The following is an 18495-nucleotide window of genomic DNA, read 5'->3' as shown; positions in this document are numbered from 1 at the left end:
ATGTTAATTTCACTGTGGCAGAGGCTGCTAGAAAAGGCTAAAAAACTACTGCTGCTCTCCTGGAAGCTTTAACAATAATCAATTAAATTTAGCATATTAAAATCAAATTGCTGTATTAACTCCATGCTTTCCACAGGCACTTGTGCACACATCCAAGCTCTGGGTGTTCCAAAGGGCAGAAGGCACCTGACGAATTCAGGGTTTTCCTTAACAACCTCCCAGGCTCTGTGTGACTTGGGAGACTTTGGAATGGTTACAGCAGGGCTTTCTGAGAAGAAAACTGCATTTGTATATTATTGTGGAAGCTAAATTTTCAAGTACAGCACATAAATCTCATTTTACAAGAAAAAAGGTGAACTTTACTCTCTACTAAGGATGGACTTGAAAAATTCTTGGCAGGCTCAAGCTTTTTATGCTGAATAGCTGCAGGTGTCTACACTGGGCTGGACTTTTTTTGTTGTTTGTTTTGGGGTTTTTGTTTGAATTTCCAACAGTGGAATTAAAAAAAAAAAAAAAGGGTAAATTTAATGAAGAGAGATTTGCACTTCATTTCCTTCTTAATAAATTAACCATAGTTTTGGGTTTTTTCCTGAGGTTGAACATTAATTTTGTTTGCTGCCTAGTATCTTGAATGAAATCCCAGCTTTGATATCCTTTTCCTATGACAGTGGTATGGCCATAGTTTGTTAGTCCATGACAGTGATGAAATATTCACTTATCATGTTGGTGAGTGTGGGAATAGCAATTTTAATGAGTAATAGTTACATTAAAAACTTTCCAAACAATTGTCTGTTTGCCAGCAACAAAGTGAATATGAATTCAGAACATGGGGAACATTCCTGCTTTGTCACCTAATATATTTTTGTACCAAATAAAACTGTACCAATAAATTGTAAATCTGGATAAAGTTAACAGCCTTTTTGCCCAGGCCAAATCCCTAGTTTCTGGTCATTTTACTTCTCACTTTTGTGTTTTGCCAAAAAGATAAGAAACACGTTGGAACAAAAGAAAAATTATTGCTTAGATTGTTCTCCCAGTGAATCTGTTTCCTATACATGCAGCTTGGACAGAAAACTCCAGTTAAGTAAACAAGCAATATCAAAATAGCATTAAAAATAAAACAGTAGTAAATGATTACGTTTTTTATTAATTACTTGCTGAATTTAAATTGTTACATCCAGATGGCAGGTGAGTTTAAGGTGATGTGTGACAGATATATGTGGGATTAAATGAATATAAATTATCTCACTGTTGGTGTGATCATATCTCCATGATCACATAATTGTTCACTCACCTCAGTGACATAACTAACACTAATTACTAATCTATTTTGCATTACACTGAGAAATAATTAGTAAACAAAACCACTGTTCCCTGAGTGTCATTGTGATATACTCTGAGCATGTAAGAGAACAAGAAGTTTGTGATAAGCGATAACTGTGTTCTAACCTTCTTGCACATTTCGGATTATTTTGGTGTTCCTGCCTTAAAAGGGTGTTTTGGTTTGGGGGTTTTTTTGTGGGTGTATTCCAGAACAAGGTCTGTGGGGCAAATTAATTTCAAATGCATGTATTTTTCCCCTCATGAATTTAAACCGGCGCTCGGGCTTGCCCCTCAGGAATGGTCGGGAACTTTTGGCGGAACGTTACCAGGTCTCCCAGGCGCCACCTTGGCTCCTGAGGCGCCAGTGGCGGGAAGAGGCGGCAGCCCGGTGCAGTAGCCCTCGCTCCGAGCCCCGTTCGAGCGGGTTTTCCTCAGATTCCAGCCCCAGCTGGCTCCAAGACCGCCTCAGGCGCCGCCTCGGACCTTTTCCTGCCGCTTTTTACCTCAGGATCCGAGGGTGGCGCAGCAGCGCCACTCGCGCGCCCTACGCCGCCTGACCCTCCGCAGCCGCTGTAGCGCCCGTACGGAACCGAAACCGGCGCGGCGGCGCAGGAGCCAATCCGCTTCGCTCTTACTGCGCGGTGCCGCTCCCCCGAGCCAATCGCGTGGCCACCCTTTCCTGCCGCGGGCGCTATGGCAGCCGCCACGAGCTGCGGCCGCGCCGCGCTGGGCGCGCTGTGCCGGGATGGCGGCGGGGCCGCGGCGCGGTGGCGGCGGGTCCTGCCCCCGGGCCGCCCCGCCCTGCCGTGGGTGCCCGCCCGCGGCGCCGCGGCGGGACCCGGGCCCGGGCGGGCCGTGACGGTGGAGGTGGGCGGCAGGTGAGGGGCTCTGAGGGGTGGGGGGGGGGGGGGGCGGCAGTACGGAGCGCTGCCCCGGCTGGAGAGTGAGGCACACGTGAGGAGAAAGTGGTACAAAATGCGGAACGTGTCGAGGCTATCCTCAGTCGGGACGTTCTTTGGTGTCGGATTTTGGCGTGCTGGCAAGCCTAATCAGCAAGAAAGGAGACCGGATCAGTGGAATCATCCTTGTCATCGCTTAGCCAGGGGCATCCGGGAGCTAACGAGCCCTAAGGATGTAGAAAATCAAGATGCTAATGGATGTCTATGTGTACATTGCCAACTTAGCAAAATATTCGAGGCCACCAAGTTGATCAGAGGGATGGAGACCTCTCCCATGAGGAAAGGCTGAGAGAACTGGGATTGTTCAGCCTGGAGAAGAAAAGCTTTGGGGTGACCTAATCCTGGCCTTCCCGTGGCTGAAGGCAGCTGAATAGAAAAATGATGAGACTATTTATGAGGGCATGCACAAGGGGAACAGGTTAAAATTGAAAGACAGTAGTTTAAATGATATATTAGGAAAAAAATCTTCCTTGTGAGGTCCTGACACAGGTTGCCCAGAGAAGCTGTAGGTGCCCCCTCCCTGGAAGTATTCAAGGCCAGGTTGGACAGGGCTTGGAGCAATGTGGGATAGTGGAGGGGTGGAACTCGATGATCTTCAGGATCCCTTCCCATTCCAACCATTCTGTGATTCTGTAGCTGAACTGTGTTCATTATTATAACAGTAGAATTCATACCTGCAGGTTATAAGGGCCCTGCCCAAGTGTTGCCCTGAGCATGTGAACAAGTTACCTGGGATAATCTGTATAGAAATTACTAACGAATTGTACCAGAGGGGCTGTGCTTGGGAAGGGACCACCTCTGGATTTCTTTGTATAAATAATGGCATGGAAAGTCAGGAGGGTGTGCTGGGCTTGTGGAATAGCACCGAGCAGCCAGCACAACTCAGGAATAAGTAATCCATGTCTCACTCCTGAGCGTGTCATCGTCTCCTTGTGCTCCATTCTCTGCCATGAAGGAGGGAATATTCTGCAGCCGTGGGGGGACGTGGTGTTCTCTGGGTGTGCAAGCAGCTCCCCTTGGCCTGTGAGGGTGTTTCCCACTGGCTAAACCCAGCTGGAGCAGGTGGTGATTCACCTTTGCCTCCAAGGCTTGGATGTAACTCCTGGCGACAGCTGATGTGCTACAAGGCTTTGCTTCAAGGTAAAAGAAGCAGGACACTTGAGGCTAAAGCACTTGAAATTTAGGAGGATTTTGTCACTTTTGCTCAAAGAGTTTCAATTTTCATATCTAAGGAGGATTTTTAAATATCTTGTGAAGCATAGCCTTCATTCTGTGCAGTTGAGGCTGCAGATGAATGTAGAAATTGCTGGGAAATTTATGTGAATTCACCATGAATTCATGTAACAGGTTGTTTCTTTCCTTTAGAAAGATGGAGCTGTCTTCTGGAAAACTTGCAAAGTTTGCTGATGGATCTGCTGTTGTTCAGGTAAAAAAACAGTTACAGGAATTTTGAAGCTGCACAAATTGTATCTTAAAAGTAATTGTTTGGGCATCCGAGCCTGCTATATGTGGGATATCAAGCCTTAAGTGGCAATGTCATCCCTAATGAAGGGACAGCTGTATTTTATAGGAAAAAATTCTGTTTGAAAAGCAAAAATAATGGCCTGAAGTGCAGATTTATGTGGTGGTTTTCTGCACAGTACAATGCTTATTCATATTTTAGCTTTTGAATGAGTTTAGAACATTTGGAGTTATTTTGTTTGCAGGTAACTTCAGTTTTTTTCTATTTTTCTTAACCCAGCTAGGTGACACAGCAGTGATGGTCACAGCAGTCAGCAAAACCAAGCCTTCTCCATCTCAGTTTATGCCATTAGTGGTAAGTACTAATGACAGAATTAGTTTTGTGCTAATCAGTGGTCGACGTAGCAGTGATAATTCTTAAATAATGGAGTTCAGGATGCTGGGGAGAGTGAGGAATTCAAACAGTAAATAACAGACCCTGGACTTCAGAATTGCAGCTGATGATAAAATGTCTAGATGTCCAGGATCCCTGTGTGGGTGAGGGATGAGCCCTGGATGTTGTCTGCCTTGGCTTTAGTAAGGCTTGCTTTCCTCAAAGCCCTTGTGAACTTTGCCACAACATCCAAGCCCAGATGTTATGGTTTGGTTGTGTGGAAAACTGGTTGGATTGTGGGGCTCAAAGGGCTGTGATTGTTATGGGAGGGAAGTAGATAACTGGGGTTGGAACTGGATGCTCCTTAGGGTCCCCTGTGAGGGTTTCTGTGGCTCTGCAGTAAATAATCAGGTGTCATTAATAATCCCTGAATTGTCTTTGGAAGGTTGACTACCGTCAGAAAGCTGCTGCAGCAGGAAGAATTCCTACAAACTATCTAAGAAGAGAGCTTGGTTCCACTGATAAAGAAATTCTTACAAGCAGAGTAATAGGTAGGCTGAAACATTTCATTTACAATGTATTTTAGAGACCTTGTAATTTTCTCAGGAGTGTTTGAAAATACAGTCGTTTGTAACTGCTGTCAGAAGACAAACTTGTAATGTATTGTTTATCAATATGATTGAAATTTTAAGGTTATATGGGTCATGCTAAATACATTTGTGGGTTCTCTGCCTTTTTTTTGTGTGTGGTTTTTTTGGTTTGGTTTTTTTTGTTTGTTTGTTTAAAAAACCCTATTTTGTCAGTTTCTTGTGGGGTTTATTGCAAGACATATTGAATATTAACTATAAAACCAAACTGCTTGTTAGAGTTTGATTATTTCCTTTGCAGATCGGTCAATCAGACCACTCTTTCCAGCAGGCTACTTCTATGATACACAGGTAGGTCATGCTACCTTCAAAATGGAAAACTGGGATATGGCCAATGAAAAGTTCACATAATAAAGGCCCTGTTTTAAGAAAAATGGTTTTTGTTAACATTAAGGAGGGGTTTGCACTTTACAAACAAATGTAAAGTTGCTTTTTAGTTTGTCATCTCCTTGTCTTAAATTATTTTTATTACATCCTACTTTTCAAATTTTGGAAATGTCAAGGTGCAGGAACAAAATGAAAATCTCCTCTGTAGAACAGAGGAAAGATGCTAATGGTGAATATTTTATATATGATGTGATACAATATTATCCATTAGTGGGTTTTTTTTTGTCAGCTTTCTACTTTAAATACCTGAAAAATTTTCCATGTGTAGCATAAGCTTGTGTGGATATGTGGAATGTGGTTTTTTTTTTAGTGTCCTTAGCTTTGTATTGACAGCTAATAAAAATGTATAGGCCAAAATTATTCATTGTCTTTTATCTTATGCCAGATCCTTTGTAATCTTTTAGCAGTAGATGGTGTCAATGATCCTGATATTCTGGCAATTAATGGAGGTAAGAGGGCTGTGAGAAGTTACTGCTTCTGTGGGATTTAATGAGATCAGTTTTTTTCTAATCCAGATTTTTGTCTTCCTTTCAGCTTCTGCAGCACTTGCATTGTCTGATATCCCCTGGAATGGTCCTATTGGTAAATAAACATTGTGAAATTATAGGTGATTTTAATGTAATGGAAGACTTAGACCACAGCTGGTGCTTTGCTTTTTTAACAAGAAGCTGAATCTACATACTAAATTTCAAGCACTGAAAACAATTTTACAATGGATAGGATTATTGCAATTCAAGAGATTATTTTTTCTGGACTAAATACACTTCTGGGAGGAATTACAATCCAGAAAGAGTGTACTATAGAGACCAATAAATTAACTTTTTCTTTAGAGAAACGTATTTATTGAAAAGTATTGTTTGGAAAATAGCTGGTTCAGAATACTTTTCCTCAAGGAACTCAAGAAGATATTTATTTCATTGTGAATTTTTTCTGGGAAAAGACCTAGCCAAGAACAAGTATTTAACTGTATTTTCCTTTCATCTCCAGTACACTCACAGCATTGCGTGTAATACTACTTGGCATTATTTGCCCTACCCAGTAATAGTACCCAAAAGAAAAATAGAATAGATAATTTTGTCTTCTAGATTTGTTCTTAATATGCAGTCAACATGCTGATATTTTAAAATTAGTCTGGAGCTTTAATTATTGTTATTAGCTGTGTAACTTTCAAAGGAAAATAATGCCTTAAAGAACTTCCTTATTATGATAATAAATAACTTTCTGGAGTTTCTTTGCAGGTGCAGTGAGGGTAGGGCTGGTGGATGGAGAGACTGTTATCAATCCAACTCGAAAAGAGATGGCCTCTAGTGCTTTAAATTTAGTTGTTGCTGGAGCTCCACAAAGTCAAGTTGGTAAGCAGGTTAATTGTTGTCTGTTGAGGGCTTGGAAATCTTTGCAGATGTTTTCCATATCTTTGAAATGTGTATTTTTATACAATAGTAGCAGCAAACAACGATAGGTAACCTCTGGTTAAGTAAAGTAGATTCTCTCATATTTATGCAGTTTAATGTTAATCTGTATTTCCTCCGTTTAGTTAGGTTGCTATTGAACAATAAAACAGGAATTTACTTAATTTTTATCTTTCCATTGCAGTTATGTTGGAAGCAACTGCTGAGAATATCTTGCAGCAAGACTTCTGCCATGCCATCAAAGTGGGGGTGAAGCAGACCCAGCAGATAATCCAGGGCATTCAGCAGCTGGTGAAGGAGCGAGGCGTTGTCAAGAGAACTGTCCAGAAATTATTTATTGCTCCTGAAGAGATCGTGGAAATGGCAAAGAAGTGAGTTCAGAGCAAATAATGCAGATGTAGCAATGTTTCTAAATATCAGTCTGGTGCTTTCACCAGACTGATAGTTCACTAAATATTTTTCAAATACTTAGTCCTCAAAAGAGCCTCTAATTCTAGAAGTGGTTTTTAAGCTGTGTATTCAAAAATTCTTCCTTTTCTTCCCAAAGACTTGCTTGTAACAAGATCTATGCAGTGTTCACAGATTCAAGCCATGATAAAGTAAGTAATCAATCATTTTATTTTTTATAATTATTTCATATATAATTATTTTCTCTATTAATATCAGAATGAAACTGTAGAGGATTGAGTTCTTCAAGCTTTCAGCTCTTTAAGCTTTGTCCCTGGAGGCGTTAAGGGAAAGACTGGATGTGCCATGGTCTGCTTGACAAGGTGGTGATCATAGGTTGGACTTGATGATCTCAAAGATCTTTCCCAACCTCAGTGATTCTGTGATTTTGTAATTTAAGCTTGTCTCTTTCCCTGCATCTATTTGTAATAGTAATAATAAATTGTTCTGTAAGTTCTTACCTACCACAATATTTTGTTTGTATTATGGGGAGGTGGAGACTCCCTTTTCACAAGGAATCACATGGAAAAGATGAGGGGAAATGGGTGCAGGTTACTTCTGAGAGGTTCTGATTGAGCACAAGAGCAATGTTCTTGGGGAAAATTATCAGCCACTGGGATAATCTCCCCAGGGAAGTGGTGGATTCCCCAACGTGGCACATTTTTAGGATTCAGATGGGGAGGATGCTGGGCTATTTTGTCTAGACTGTACTTTTGCCAAGAAAGCTTGGACCACACAACCCTTAAGGTCCCTTCCAACCTGATTATTGATTTTTGAATTTGTGTGATGGTTCTGTTTCTTATTCCTTAAATTTTTACAGATCTTTAAACCAAACAAAACCCCAACCCTCTGTTGTTGCTCTGCCCTGTAGAGTTAACTGGTTGCAAATCCTGTGTTCTAGATTTCCAGAGATGAGGCAATCAACAAAATAAGGCTTGAAACAGAAGAGGAGCTGAAAGGTATTTTTTGTTTTCTTTGTATTTATAGAGTGCTTCAGTGGAGGTAGCACTGCCTGGAGTTACAGTGTGCTCTTTGTTGGAAGCTATTTTAGTAAAAGTTGTATAAAATTAATTTTCCAACTTCAGATGCAATTTCTTTTTTATACCCAGAAAAATTTCCGGAGGCTGAGCCTTATGAAATCATGGAATCTTTCAATGTGGTTTCAAAGGATATTTTTAGAAATCTAGTTCTAAATGAATATAGAAGGTGGGTGTGTCAAACTCCTACTGATAATACTTCTGTCATCTTTTAATCCAAGACTATGGTTTAACTGATCTCTTAATTTCTCTTTGTCACTTCAGGTGTGATGGGAGAGATTTGACTTCCCTCAGAGACATTAAATGTGAAGTGAACATGTTCAAAATGCTTCATGGATCAGCCTTATTTCAAAGAGGTCAAACACAGGTAGTGTCACTTGAACATCAGAAATTATAAATGAATTATCAAAAGCTGAAAGATTTGGGTCTTTCATTTAAATGCCAGGTTTCCTTTTTCTTCACATTTAAATAGTAATAAGTAGAAATGGTGTGTAGGTTGGTAAGTACATTGGTGTGTAGGGCACTGCTAAATTGTGCACGTCATGAGAAATCTTTTAAAAGCAACTTCATATGCAACCTGAACTAAATAGGGAAATTTTACCCAAAAAATTGCAATAATGAGATTATTTTTTTTCCTCTTCTTTGCCAAAAGTGTCAGCTGTTGGGTGGATGGATTTAAGATTGTACTCAAGATTTGGCCTTCTCTATTTTTATAGCTCCTTTTGCTAGAAGACTGTCAGCCATTGATCTGACTTCTTATTACACTGACTTGGGGTGGCAGCTGCAAACAGTGATTTACTCCTCAGTGTTGTCCCCTCTTGCCCACTGCAAATCATGTGGGAAACAGGCACAAACAACATCGTGGCTGCCTCTGGCCCTGTCTCTTAAATGTTTCTTAGGGAGCAAAGTGCTCTTGGCTCCTGCTTAAGAAGCATTAAGTTAGTATTTTTAAATGTGATTGCTTGTAAGATTATGTGATCTTTACAGATTATGAATAAATTTGTGGGATGGAGGAAAAAAGTCCGTACAAGTGGTAGCTGATGGCATCTTACTTGTTGCTGAAGTCATTCTTTTTGATTCTTCATAAACAGTAACTTTTGTGAAGGCTGGAAGGGTTTAAGAGGGGTTTATTTTTTATCTTAGCTCATTTTTATTTTAGGTTCTGTGTACAGTTACATTTGACTCTCTAGAATCGAGTGTAAAATCAGATGTTATCTCAACAGCAGTGAGGTATGTATATCTTGGTGCTTTGGCAGTGGTACTAAGAGGGTGAGCATTTAAGCACATTTGATTAAATTCCCTTGAACTTTGACATAGATACATTTCTTAGGACTGAAAATTGTGTAAAATTAGACTTTGAAGTGGCCTGTTTTCCACAGATCATGGCATTGGGTTTGTGTTAAGGTGACATTAATTCCATAGGCACACACTTGAAACTGGAGGAACATTCAGTCTGGTTTATATATTTTAAATACTTAAGTTCTTTTTTTTTGGAGCAAGGAAAATGTAATTTAGGATGTAGCAAGCTAGTCCTTTTGCCTTGAACACTTTATTGCTGAAGGCTGAAGTGAAATTCGTTCCTTTTAAAGCCACAGTTCAGTGATTTCATCCCAGTGTGGGAGCTTTTACATTTTAATGTCTCAGCTTTACTGTAGTTAAATCTTTATTACCCTGAAAGAATTCGTCCACATTTGCTAATTTTGGTAACTGTGGGTGATCAGCAAATGTATTGATTTGTTGGTTTTGGCTTGATCCATTTGTAAGCATCACAATATCAGCTTGAACTAGTTGTTGTGTGTAAAACATGTTTGGTTGCTCCTTTTTTAACATGGTCTTGTTTTTAATTAATAGTGGAATAAAAGATAAAAACTTCATGCTGCATTATGAGGTGAGAGTTTTCCTGTGTCACAGCTTTCTGCATGATTCACAGAAGGGCTTTATGTCTTGCTTTTAAAGGTGCACTTGATCACTTCCAAGGTTATAAATTATCTCTAGATTTGCTAGAATGTATTTATGCTAATCGATGCATGAATTTATATGACCAGAAGTGCTGGTTTCCTGAAAAGCAGCAGGTAATTTGTAAATGGCCATTTTATACAGCGTTTTTAATGCTATAACATTAGGTGAGCTCCTTCAGAACAGGTTCTTACTGAAAGCAGGATTAACCTGTGCTATTATTTTTAGTAAACTCTATTAATATGTTCAGCTGACATGCCACAGCAGTAGTAAATAAATGCTTTTACATCTTGGATCTCTCTCAGCCTTTGGAGCTTGCCCGGAGTATTTCCTCCAGGCAACAGGCATATCTTGTTCCATTATCTGTGACAGAAATAACATTTCTGCTAGGTTGTTTGACAAGTTTATTTGGAGGAAGCTGCTTGTGTTCTCTCTTAGCTACCTTGCAACTGCTTTATTCTCTTTTGTTCTGTGGAAGTTAAACATTTACTAAACATTACCTAAACTGGTCCTGGTTTGCAAACCAAGTGACAGAAGTGATAGAAGTCATGTGGTGGTTTGAAATTATTTTATTTTTAATTTATTTTTACCTTGAGATGCACCAAAACTTCAAAGATGTTTTTCTAAGTGTATGCTTTAAAATGGAAAAGAAATGCACAATAATTTTCGGTGTATACACATTTTTGCTTCATAGTTTCCACCTTATGCAACCAATGAGATTGGCAAAGTTACTGGGATGAACAGGAGAGAGCTTGGACATGGTAAGTCCAGCCTAGAGAAATCCCATGCTGGAAGTTTCAATATTTTATCTGATCTCTATTTATGGATCACTTGGTATCTTTTTTAAACAGGTGCACTGGCAGAACGAGCTTTGAAACCAGTTATTCCCCAGGATTTCCCATTCACAATCCGAGTTACTTCTGAAGTCCTAGAATCAAATGGTATTAGGATTTTCTTGTTTTTACCCTAGTGCTAGAGATTGAATTTGGTTCTTAGAAAGTGTAGGTTTGACAAATGTGATGTATAGGCATGTTAAATAATAGATTTCAGTTTCAATGTTCTTAATAATGATTACCTGAAACACTTCAAATAAAAAGCATGTACATGTCCATGAACAATGGACCCTTCTTGGTTTAATAAAATGGTATTTGGGGGCACTTTTATGCTACAGGTTGAGGAAAATAACTCTAGCTTGTATTGAGGCCCGTTTTTCAGTATTTAATCCCTGTTTTTTTCCTGTATTCCAACTCCAGGGTCCTCTTCCATGGCTTCTGCATGTGGTGGAAGTTTGGCATTAATGGATGCAGGTACAAAATATGGCACTTACAAGGATAAACTGCATGTGACGATGTGTTACAGGATCTGGAAATGACCACAGGCTTCAAAACTGGGTTTTTTTGCCACTCTTAGGAGTTCCAGTAACAAATGCAGTTGCCGGTGTGGCCATAGGCCTTATTACCAAGTGCAGTCAGGGAAAAGGGGACATTGAGGACTATCGTTTGCTGACAGACATCCTGGTGAGTGTTCCTCACGTTGTTATTGTTGCTGCTGAGTGCTGAAAAATACCTCTTCTGGCCTTCTTTTGTAACCTTTTACCTAGTTCATTCTGGAACTAAAATCACTACTGAAAAATTGGTTGTATCTTCTCTATTTTTATCTCCTAAATTCCTCCCTTATTTTGAAAAATCTCTGTGAAATGTTCAGTCATGTTTCTTTTTTTTTGTGTGTGTTATTAGTTATTTAAGCATTCATAAGCTTTCTCTTCCCAATGAATTTTGTTTTTCCTCGTGGGAGAAAAAAATTATTAATTTACTGAAAGACACAATATATGGGGGTGGAGAATGAGCACTTGGAAGAGTGGCTGGGGAGGAAAATGTGCAGCCACTGACAGCACAAAATCAGCTGTCGATCAGACACTTGTTCACAAAAGCTCCTAATTTCTAAAGAGAGGAGGGAACAGTGTTAATCCTGAGCAGCAAAATAAAGCTGAAGAAAACTTGGAAGTCTCAAAAGCAATTCCTCTGTACTTTCAGTATAGTGGGACCTGGCACTGTGATAAAATGACTCCAACTTGGTTTTCTCTGTCTGTGCTGGCAGGGAATTGAAGATTACTATGGAGATATGGATTTCAAGATGGCAGGCACTAATAAAGGGATAACAGCACTGCAGGTATTGTGACATGAAATCTTCCTCAAGTGAAACTCTTGAGAGAGTATTAAAAAAGCTTTCCTGACATATTGATGCCACTTCATTCTTTTCATGTCAGGTTGATCTAAAGCTGCCAGGAATACCAATAAAAATTGTGGTGGAAGCTATTCAGCAAGCTACAGGTAGGTCCATACTTGGATTTGCACCCATTTTATCATGTCTAATGATAAATGGTATTAAGCTGTATGAAACTAAACAATAAACTGTTCATTTTTTGGTTTTGTTGTGGAAAAAAACAAGCTTCTATCTTTATAAAATGGGTTTGGCTTAATCAGTAAGCTCCAAACTAACTTTAAAGTAACTTCAGACATTGCATGATTTGGACTAACACACATTACATGACTTTGTTTAAATCCAACAGGATAATGTTATCAAAATAACAGCAAACTTTCTCTCATTTCCCATAAATTCAGCTCTATTTACAAGTGAAACTTACTGCCATCTGTATTCTGACATGTGCAGCTAAAATATTCTTAAAGCACATGAGAAAATGAAGCTACGTGGTTTAATAAGGATTTAATGAGTTGGAAAACTTTCAGCTTGACATTCTCCAGCTAGGCAGGAGACAGGTTTTGATAAGGAATGTTTTTCTACTGTTTAACAAAAACTTCATATATTTATTTTAATCATATACAAAATTACTGATTTTTTTTTTATTATTCCCTCTAGCTGCAAAGAGGGAGATTTTACAAATCATGAACCAAACACTGGCAAAACCCAGACCTAAAAGAAAAGAAAGTGGACCAGTTGTAGGTAATGCTATTGTGTGAATTCATAGCTTTCATAATTACCTTTTTAACAATAAGCTTCTGCTTAAAACAGCTTTTTTTTTTTTTTTAATGATTGTTATATATTTTTGCTCCTGCCCTGTGGGGTTATTTTTAATTTGTGGAGGGGTTTTGGTTATTTTTGGTTATTTTGGGGGGATTTTTATTGCCATGTGGGGCAGCACTGTTCTATTTCAGTGCACACCAGAAAACAGAATTTGAGTGAAGTTATGTGAAGCTCTCACAAAATCAGAATTGATATAGATGAGAGTATCAGTATGGCTTAAGGTAATTTACAGTCATCAAAGTGTATTCTGTGTTTTCATTTATTTCAGTTCTTACCTATAATTACACTCATGTTCAGCAAATACCACAGGTAGCTGTAAAAGATTAAAAGCTAAAGGAATGTGCCTTTTTGTGTGATAGCTTTCAAGGTGATTATATTTATCATTTCAAAGGATTTTAAAATGTTCTTTCAGAAACTATCCACGTTCCATTATCAAAAAGATTAAGATTCGTTGGTCCTGGGGCTTATAATTTGAAAAAACTGCAAGCACAGACTGGTGAGACATTCTTGATTCCTGTGATAATTTATCCTGATGTGTTTCCCTTTGTTTCAGACTTGTATATTGAGCTCAGTGCAAACTAAAAATGAAAAAATACTGATATCTGTAGAGTACCAGGTAGATGCTCTGCTTTGGACCTGAAAATGGTCTGGTGAATTTGATTAATTCTTCTCAAGGGATTGGGTGGAGAAAAGGAGGAAAAATCATATTTCCCTTTGGTTGCAAGCCTGTGTGGTCTGGCCACAAAACTACTCTAGAGGAGCAAAGAATTTTACCATTCTGTCTCCAAAACACTTTAATTTCCATCAGCTATTACTGCAAGTTTTATTAAAATTCTCTAGGAAATTGATTCATAACCCTCAGCATTTATTCAGGATTTTTTCCCTGCCTTTAAAGGATTATAGAAACAATTTTGTGTTCCTTTATGGCCCACGAGTTTATCGCAGTATTTGCAAGAAGGTGGTGGCCGTGCAATTGCATGTAAAGCTGAACAAGATTAAATGATGATTAGAACTCAGATCTTAATGAGTCTGTGCAAAACCATTCTGCTCCGTGCAGGTCTTTACTGAGCCTGACTTTCTGCAGCCTGCACCTCAATGCTCTCCTAAATGCCCACTTTCAGGTGTGACTGTGAGTCAGCTGGATGAAGAGACCTATTCTGTGTTTGCTCCCACACCGGGGGCAATGCACGAAGCCAGAGAATTTATTGGGGAAATCTGCAAAGACGATGTAAGAACAGACTTCTGTTGTTAATTTCTTCAGTTTGCTCTTTGTGACTTTGTGTCTTACTGTTTGCTTTTCTTCTTCTACAGCAAGAAGTTAATTTGGAATTTGGGGCAATTTATACAGCCACAATAACTGAACTAAGGTATAAAAACTGCTTTGGAGTTTAAGTTAGTTTATTTACACAGCTGTGTTCCTGATATCTAAATATGATGTGGAATAGTAAATGATTTTTAAAGGTGCCAAACTTATGCTGGGGCTCTTGGCACCTACATAATTTCTGATATTTTTTCTATTGAAAATATTGTTTCCTGATAAAGCTCTTTATTTTTGCTGCTTGTTTAGTTTTTAGAATGTCTCTAAATTATAAAACTTAAGGCCTTTTTCATCTTTGAATCTGAAAGAGATGGTTATGAATTTGCTTTTCACTTTTCAACCCAATATTTGTCTTGTAAAAAGTACTTTTTGGATGGTACCTATTACTGAAATACTGTCCTGAAATAAGAAATTCTCATTCACTTCCAATTAAGGAAAAATGAGTGGACATGTTATGGTAAATAAAAGATTTTTTTTTAAAAGAGATGAGTAAAATTTTGTTTATTAGAAGCTTACTAATGCTTGCTTTGGGGACCATATGCAGAGGGAAATGTGGACTTTTCTTGAGGCACTTTGAAATAACTGTGCTGTTTCCTGCTGCAGAGACTCTGGAGTGATGGTAAAACTGTATCCGAATATGACCCCAGTATTACTTCATAATTCACAGCTGGATCAAAGAAAGGTAATCCATCCTTAAACAGGTATAAAATGGGCAATTATATTTATTTTTAACCAGTTGTCATGGCTGTAACACACTCACTGTTGTTCCACAGTCCATTTCCAGGTTAGAAGCTGTTAATTAGCAGCACTTTTTTGTTTAATTCTGCCTGCCCTATACTTAAAAGCTGCAAACAATCGGCTGTGTGGCTGCTGCAGTCCTTTTTACACCGAGTTCTTTGGCTCTGCAATACCCTTTTCCAAGGAATATTCAGAAACCTGTTGTTCCTAAGGTAGTGCTAAGCCACTGGGTTTGAAGTGTAGCATGAAGACCCCCTGAAAGAAGGGATTTTTATAACTAACTCTGATAATTTTATTTCTGAAAAACACTCTGTTCTAGATTAAACACCCTAGTGCCCTGGGATTAGAAGTTGGACAAGAAATTCAGGTAATTATTTTTTTAACTTTAAAATGCTAATAAAATGCTGTTCCTATTTTAAAATTTGATTTTTTTAATAATTATTTATTTAGTGTTTATGAAGAAAATATTTTTCCATAATGGATTCCCTTTCTGTGCTAGTTAAAGGCCTGGTCATTCAAATTAGATTTACTTAGTGTCATACTCTTGCTATCTAGGCACCACATTATTTGACAGCAATATAGGCTAAAGGATGCCTATTCATGGCTTTTCTAGAATCAAATTGATAAAAAAATCAAACCCCAACCCCCCATCTTTTAAGGAAAATGCTATTTCCAGCTCTTTTAAGTTGGTCAGTGTGAAAATGCTTTGTTTCCTTATCAGGTTAAGTACTTTGGCCGTGATCCCACTGATGGCAGAATGAGGCTTTCACGTAAAATTCTCCAGTCCCCAGCCACCAGCACCCTGAAAACCCTGACTGACAAAAACAGCATTGTCCTGGGAGGGGCTGTTCCACAGACATCCACGTCATCCCAGTGACAGGTAAGGCCAGAGGAGCAGCTTCAGCTGACTCAGTACTGCACTTTACAGCTCTGCTGAAGAATTGTGTCAGTCTGGGTCTGTACTGAGCAGCTGCCCCTCAGTGCTGTGCAGGTGCTGCTTGCCAGCTGTGTTGTAGCTCGTTGGGAGTTAACAGCTGGCCCATCGCGTGCTGTAGCTGTAGAAAGGTTGATATTATACAATTTGTTCAAATGCCAGTCTCAGGCAGTCTGGACAGCCCCCTCTGTCCAAAACAAACTTATTTGTTCATCTACAATGTCCTTTTTCTCCACCTTGCCACCATTTCTTTTTTTTAATTAAAAAAACAAACAGGGCAGAGGAACAGGAGAAATAAGTTGCTTTCTCTATTAAGTGAATGAGTGGAGAAAATTTCAGTCAATTAGTGAAATGGCCAAAGCCCTTCCTTAGAAGTAGTTTTCCAGCATGTATTTGACTGTCAGAAGGCTTATGCCTCAACTTTTCCCAAAATTTATGTCGGTTTTCTTATTCTTAGAAAGCTGCTAGAACAGGGAGGTGTCTGATCTTAAAATCAGGAGAAGTTACACAGTGAGATTGGCAAATGCAAAGGCACAGTGCAGCAGTGGGAACTCAAGGCCATCTGTGGCAACCTTCTACGAACGATTGCCAGCACAAAAAGAAGGGAAAATTCACTGAAGAAATCTTGTTTTTAAGAAATGGTTTTGAATCTCATACCTTGATATAATGAGTTGGTTACAGAGTATTTTCTCTCTTTCAGGAAAACAGGTGTGGTAGTTCATGGAAATACAAGTGACCTTTGCTAGAATCTCTACATGTCCTCGCAAGAATCTGCAGGTGGATGGTAGTGAATCATATTTATGAAATAGACACTATTTATGCTTAAAGGTGATGTAGAACTTCAAAGCCTTCAAATTGATTAAAAACTTTAAAATAAAACCAGAAACAAGCAATGCCCTCCCTCATCTTGTGTAGCAAGGTTGAGATGAGACTATAAGAACATGGAATTTATAGACTGAGAAGATGGTATTTCAGTGCTATAGATTCTTCTGAGTTATCCACTCAAAATAAAACTGTGAATATGGGAAGTAAGAATTGAATAGCTCTTTCGTGGGAGAAGGAATTATCCTGTACACTTTTGGCCAAGGTTTTACTGGCTTTTCAGTGTACAAGAATGTTGAGCAAGACATTAAGACTTAGAAGTATCACCTTTAACATGATGGATGCTGGTTTAGATCAGGACATCACTTTCAAAAGGTTCAGACCTGCTAAAATACCTGAGCAGAACTTGGCTGAAACATCACCCCTTATTACCTGGGTTTGTTAGCACTGACTTTTAAAATACATAATTAAAACATTAAAATTAAAATACTTTTTTGGAATGAACAATTGATGTGATAAATTTTCCCCTAAAACACTCCCTGTAAGAGTGTCCTAATCCCTCCATTAATTATGTTGCATCAGTGAGTTCACTGATCTCTTTTAGACTTCAAAACATTTCCCAGGGGCTCACGAGAATTACTTGTTTTTCTACTGTGAGGTACAGACTTTGAAAATCAAAGAGGGTCCTTCTGATGTTCACCAATTTGTATGCAGACCTAATAAGAAAATCAGCTTCCCACGTGATGGCAAGTGGGCTCTGAACCTCCTGAAAGTAAAAACAAAGCACTGGGTAGAGGAGAAATGTGACAGTACAGTAAAAATTGCTCTTTTTCTCTTTTTTTTTATTCTAAGTTAAAGTATTAAAGAAGAAAGAAAAGACTGGTACTTCTCTGTAGTTGTCTCTGTCTTTCATTATGAAAGATTGAAAATTTGAGAAAAGTTGGGAAAGATCAAAGAAAGATTTTCTTGGCAATCTTTTCCTCCTCTTTGAGGGCTGTGTCTTATTATTTCTTAGTAAGAATTCAGATGTCACGTCTTACTGTGACAGTTGACTGATCCATCATTGTTACATACGAATAGTGTTAATAAAATTATGTAGGTCAATGTTAAAGTGTCTGAATAGAAACTCAGATGTTTCCATTTCTGGTAACTCTTCCCAGAAATGGACCTCCCCAATCAAAGTGGTTTTCCAAGGTGTATCTCCCTTAATTGTACACTAATTTCTGTGAGGCTACATTGTAGTGCTGGTCTCAGTAAAGCAGCTACTGCAGTGCTGGGGCATTGTCTGTTTGGTGGATGATAAAGGAGCAAAATGGCTTTAATGTGGCTGTGGCAGAACCTGTACAGTCAGCCTGGCTTTCTGCATCTGGAACCAGCTTTAGGCCCTATGAGAAGGGGCGGGGGAAGAACACACTTGGGACCAGTCTGGGAGGAGCAGAAAGCAGCTGCTCTTACCTGAGGAGAGAAGCTCAATGGGAGCCAAGAGTTGAGTAAGCGTGTGCTGGTGTGACCCTTCCTGGGGGAAGGACATCCCGGGCTCTGCGAGAGCCGGCGCTGGGGCCACGGCAGGAGGCACTTGGATCTCAGGTGGGATCAGCTATGATCAGAAACCAGGTGGGTCCACAGTGCTCAAGAGGACAAG

At 39.1% G+C, this 18495-nt stretch overlaps 1 protein-coding gene across 1 annotated transcript; it reads left to right on the top strand.

Annotated features, from left to right (window-relative positions):
• Nucleotides 1-2016: 2016 nt before the first annotated feature.
• On the top strand, nt 2017-17964 carry PNPT1 (polyribonucleotide nucleotidyltransferase 1). Its single transcript, XM_069008858.1, has 29 exons — nt 2017-2201; nt 3648-3708; nt 4024-4098; nt 4562-4667; nt 5005-5054; nt 5536-5599; nt 5685-5732; nt 6389-6502; nt 6744-6930; nt 7107-7158; nt 7908-7965; nt 8116-8212; nt 8308-8410; nt 9203-9273; nt 9895-9931; nt 10694-10760; nt 10851-10940; nt 11253-11306; nt 11410-11516; nt 12097-12168; nt 12266-12329; nt 12877-12960; nt 13454-13537; nt 14163-14269; nt 14353-14408; nt 14963-15041; nt 15417-15464; nt 15819-15977; nt 16732-17964. The coding sequence occupies exons 1-28, from the start codon at nt 2017-2019 to the stop codon at nt 15972-15974; spliced, it is 2376 nt and encodes a 791-aa protein (XP_068864959.1). The 3' UTR covers nt 15975-15977; nt 16732-17964.
• Nucleotides 17965-18495: the final 531 nt, after the last annotated feature.

This window comes from Aphelocoma coerulescens, chromosome 3, assembly GCF_041296385.1.
Source record: "Aphelocoma coerulescens isolate FSJ_1873_10779 chromosome 3, UR_Acoe_1.0, whole genome shotgun sequence".
In the NCBI taxonomy this organism is placed as follows: Eukaryota; Metazoa; Chordata; class Aves; order Passeriformes; family Corvidae; genus Aphelocoma; species Aphelocoma coerulescens.
Note: the sequence above shows the minus strand (reverse complement) of the source record. Positions and strands in the feature narration are given on the sequence as shown.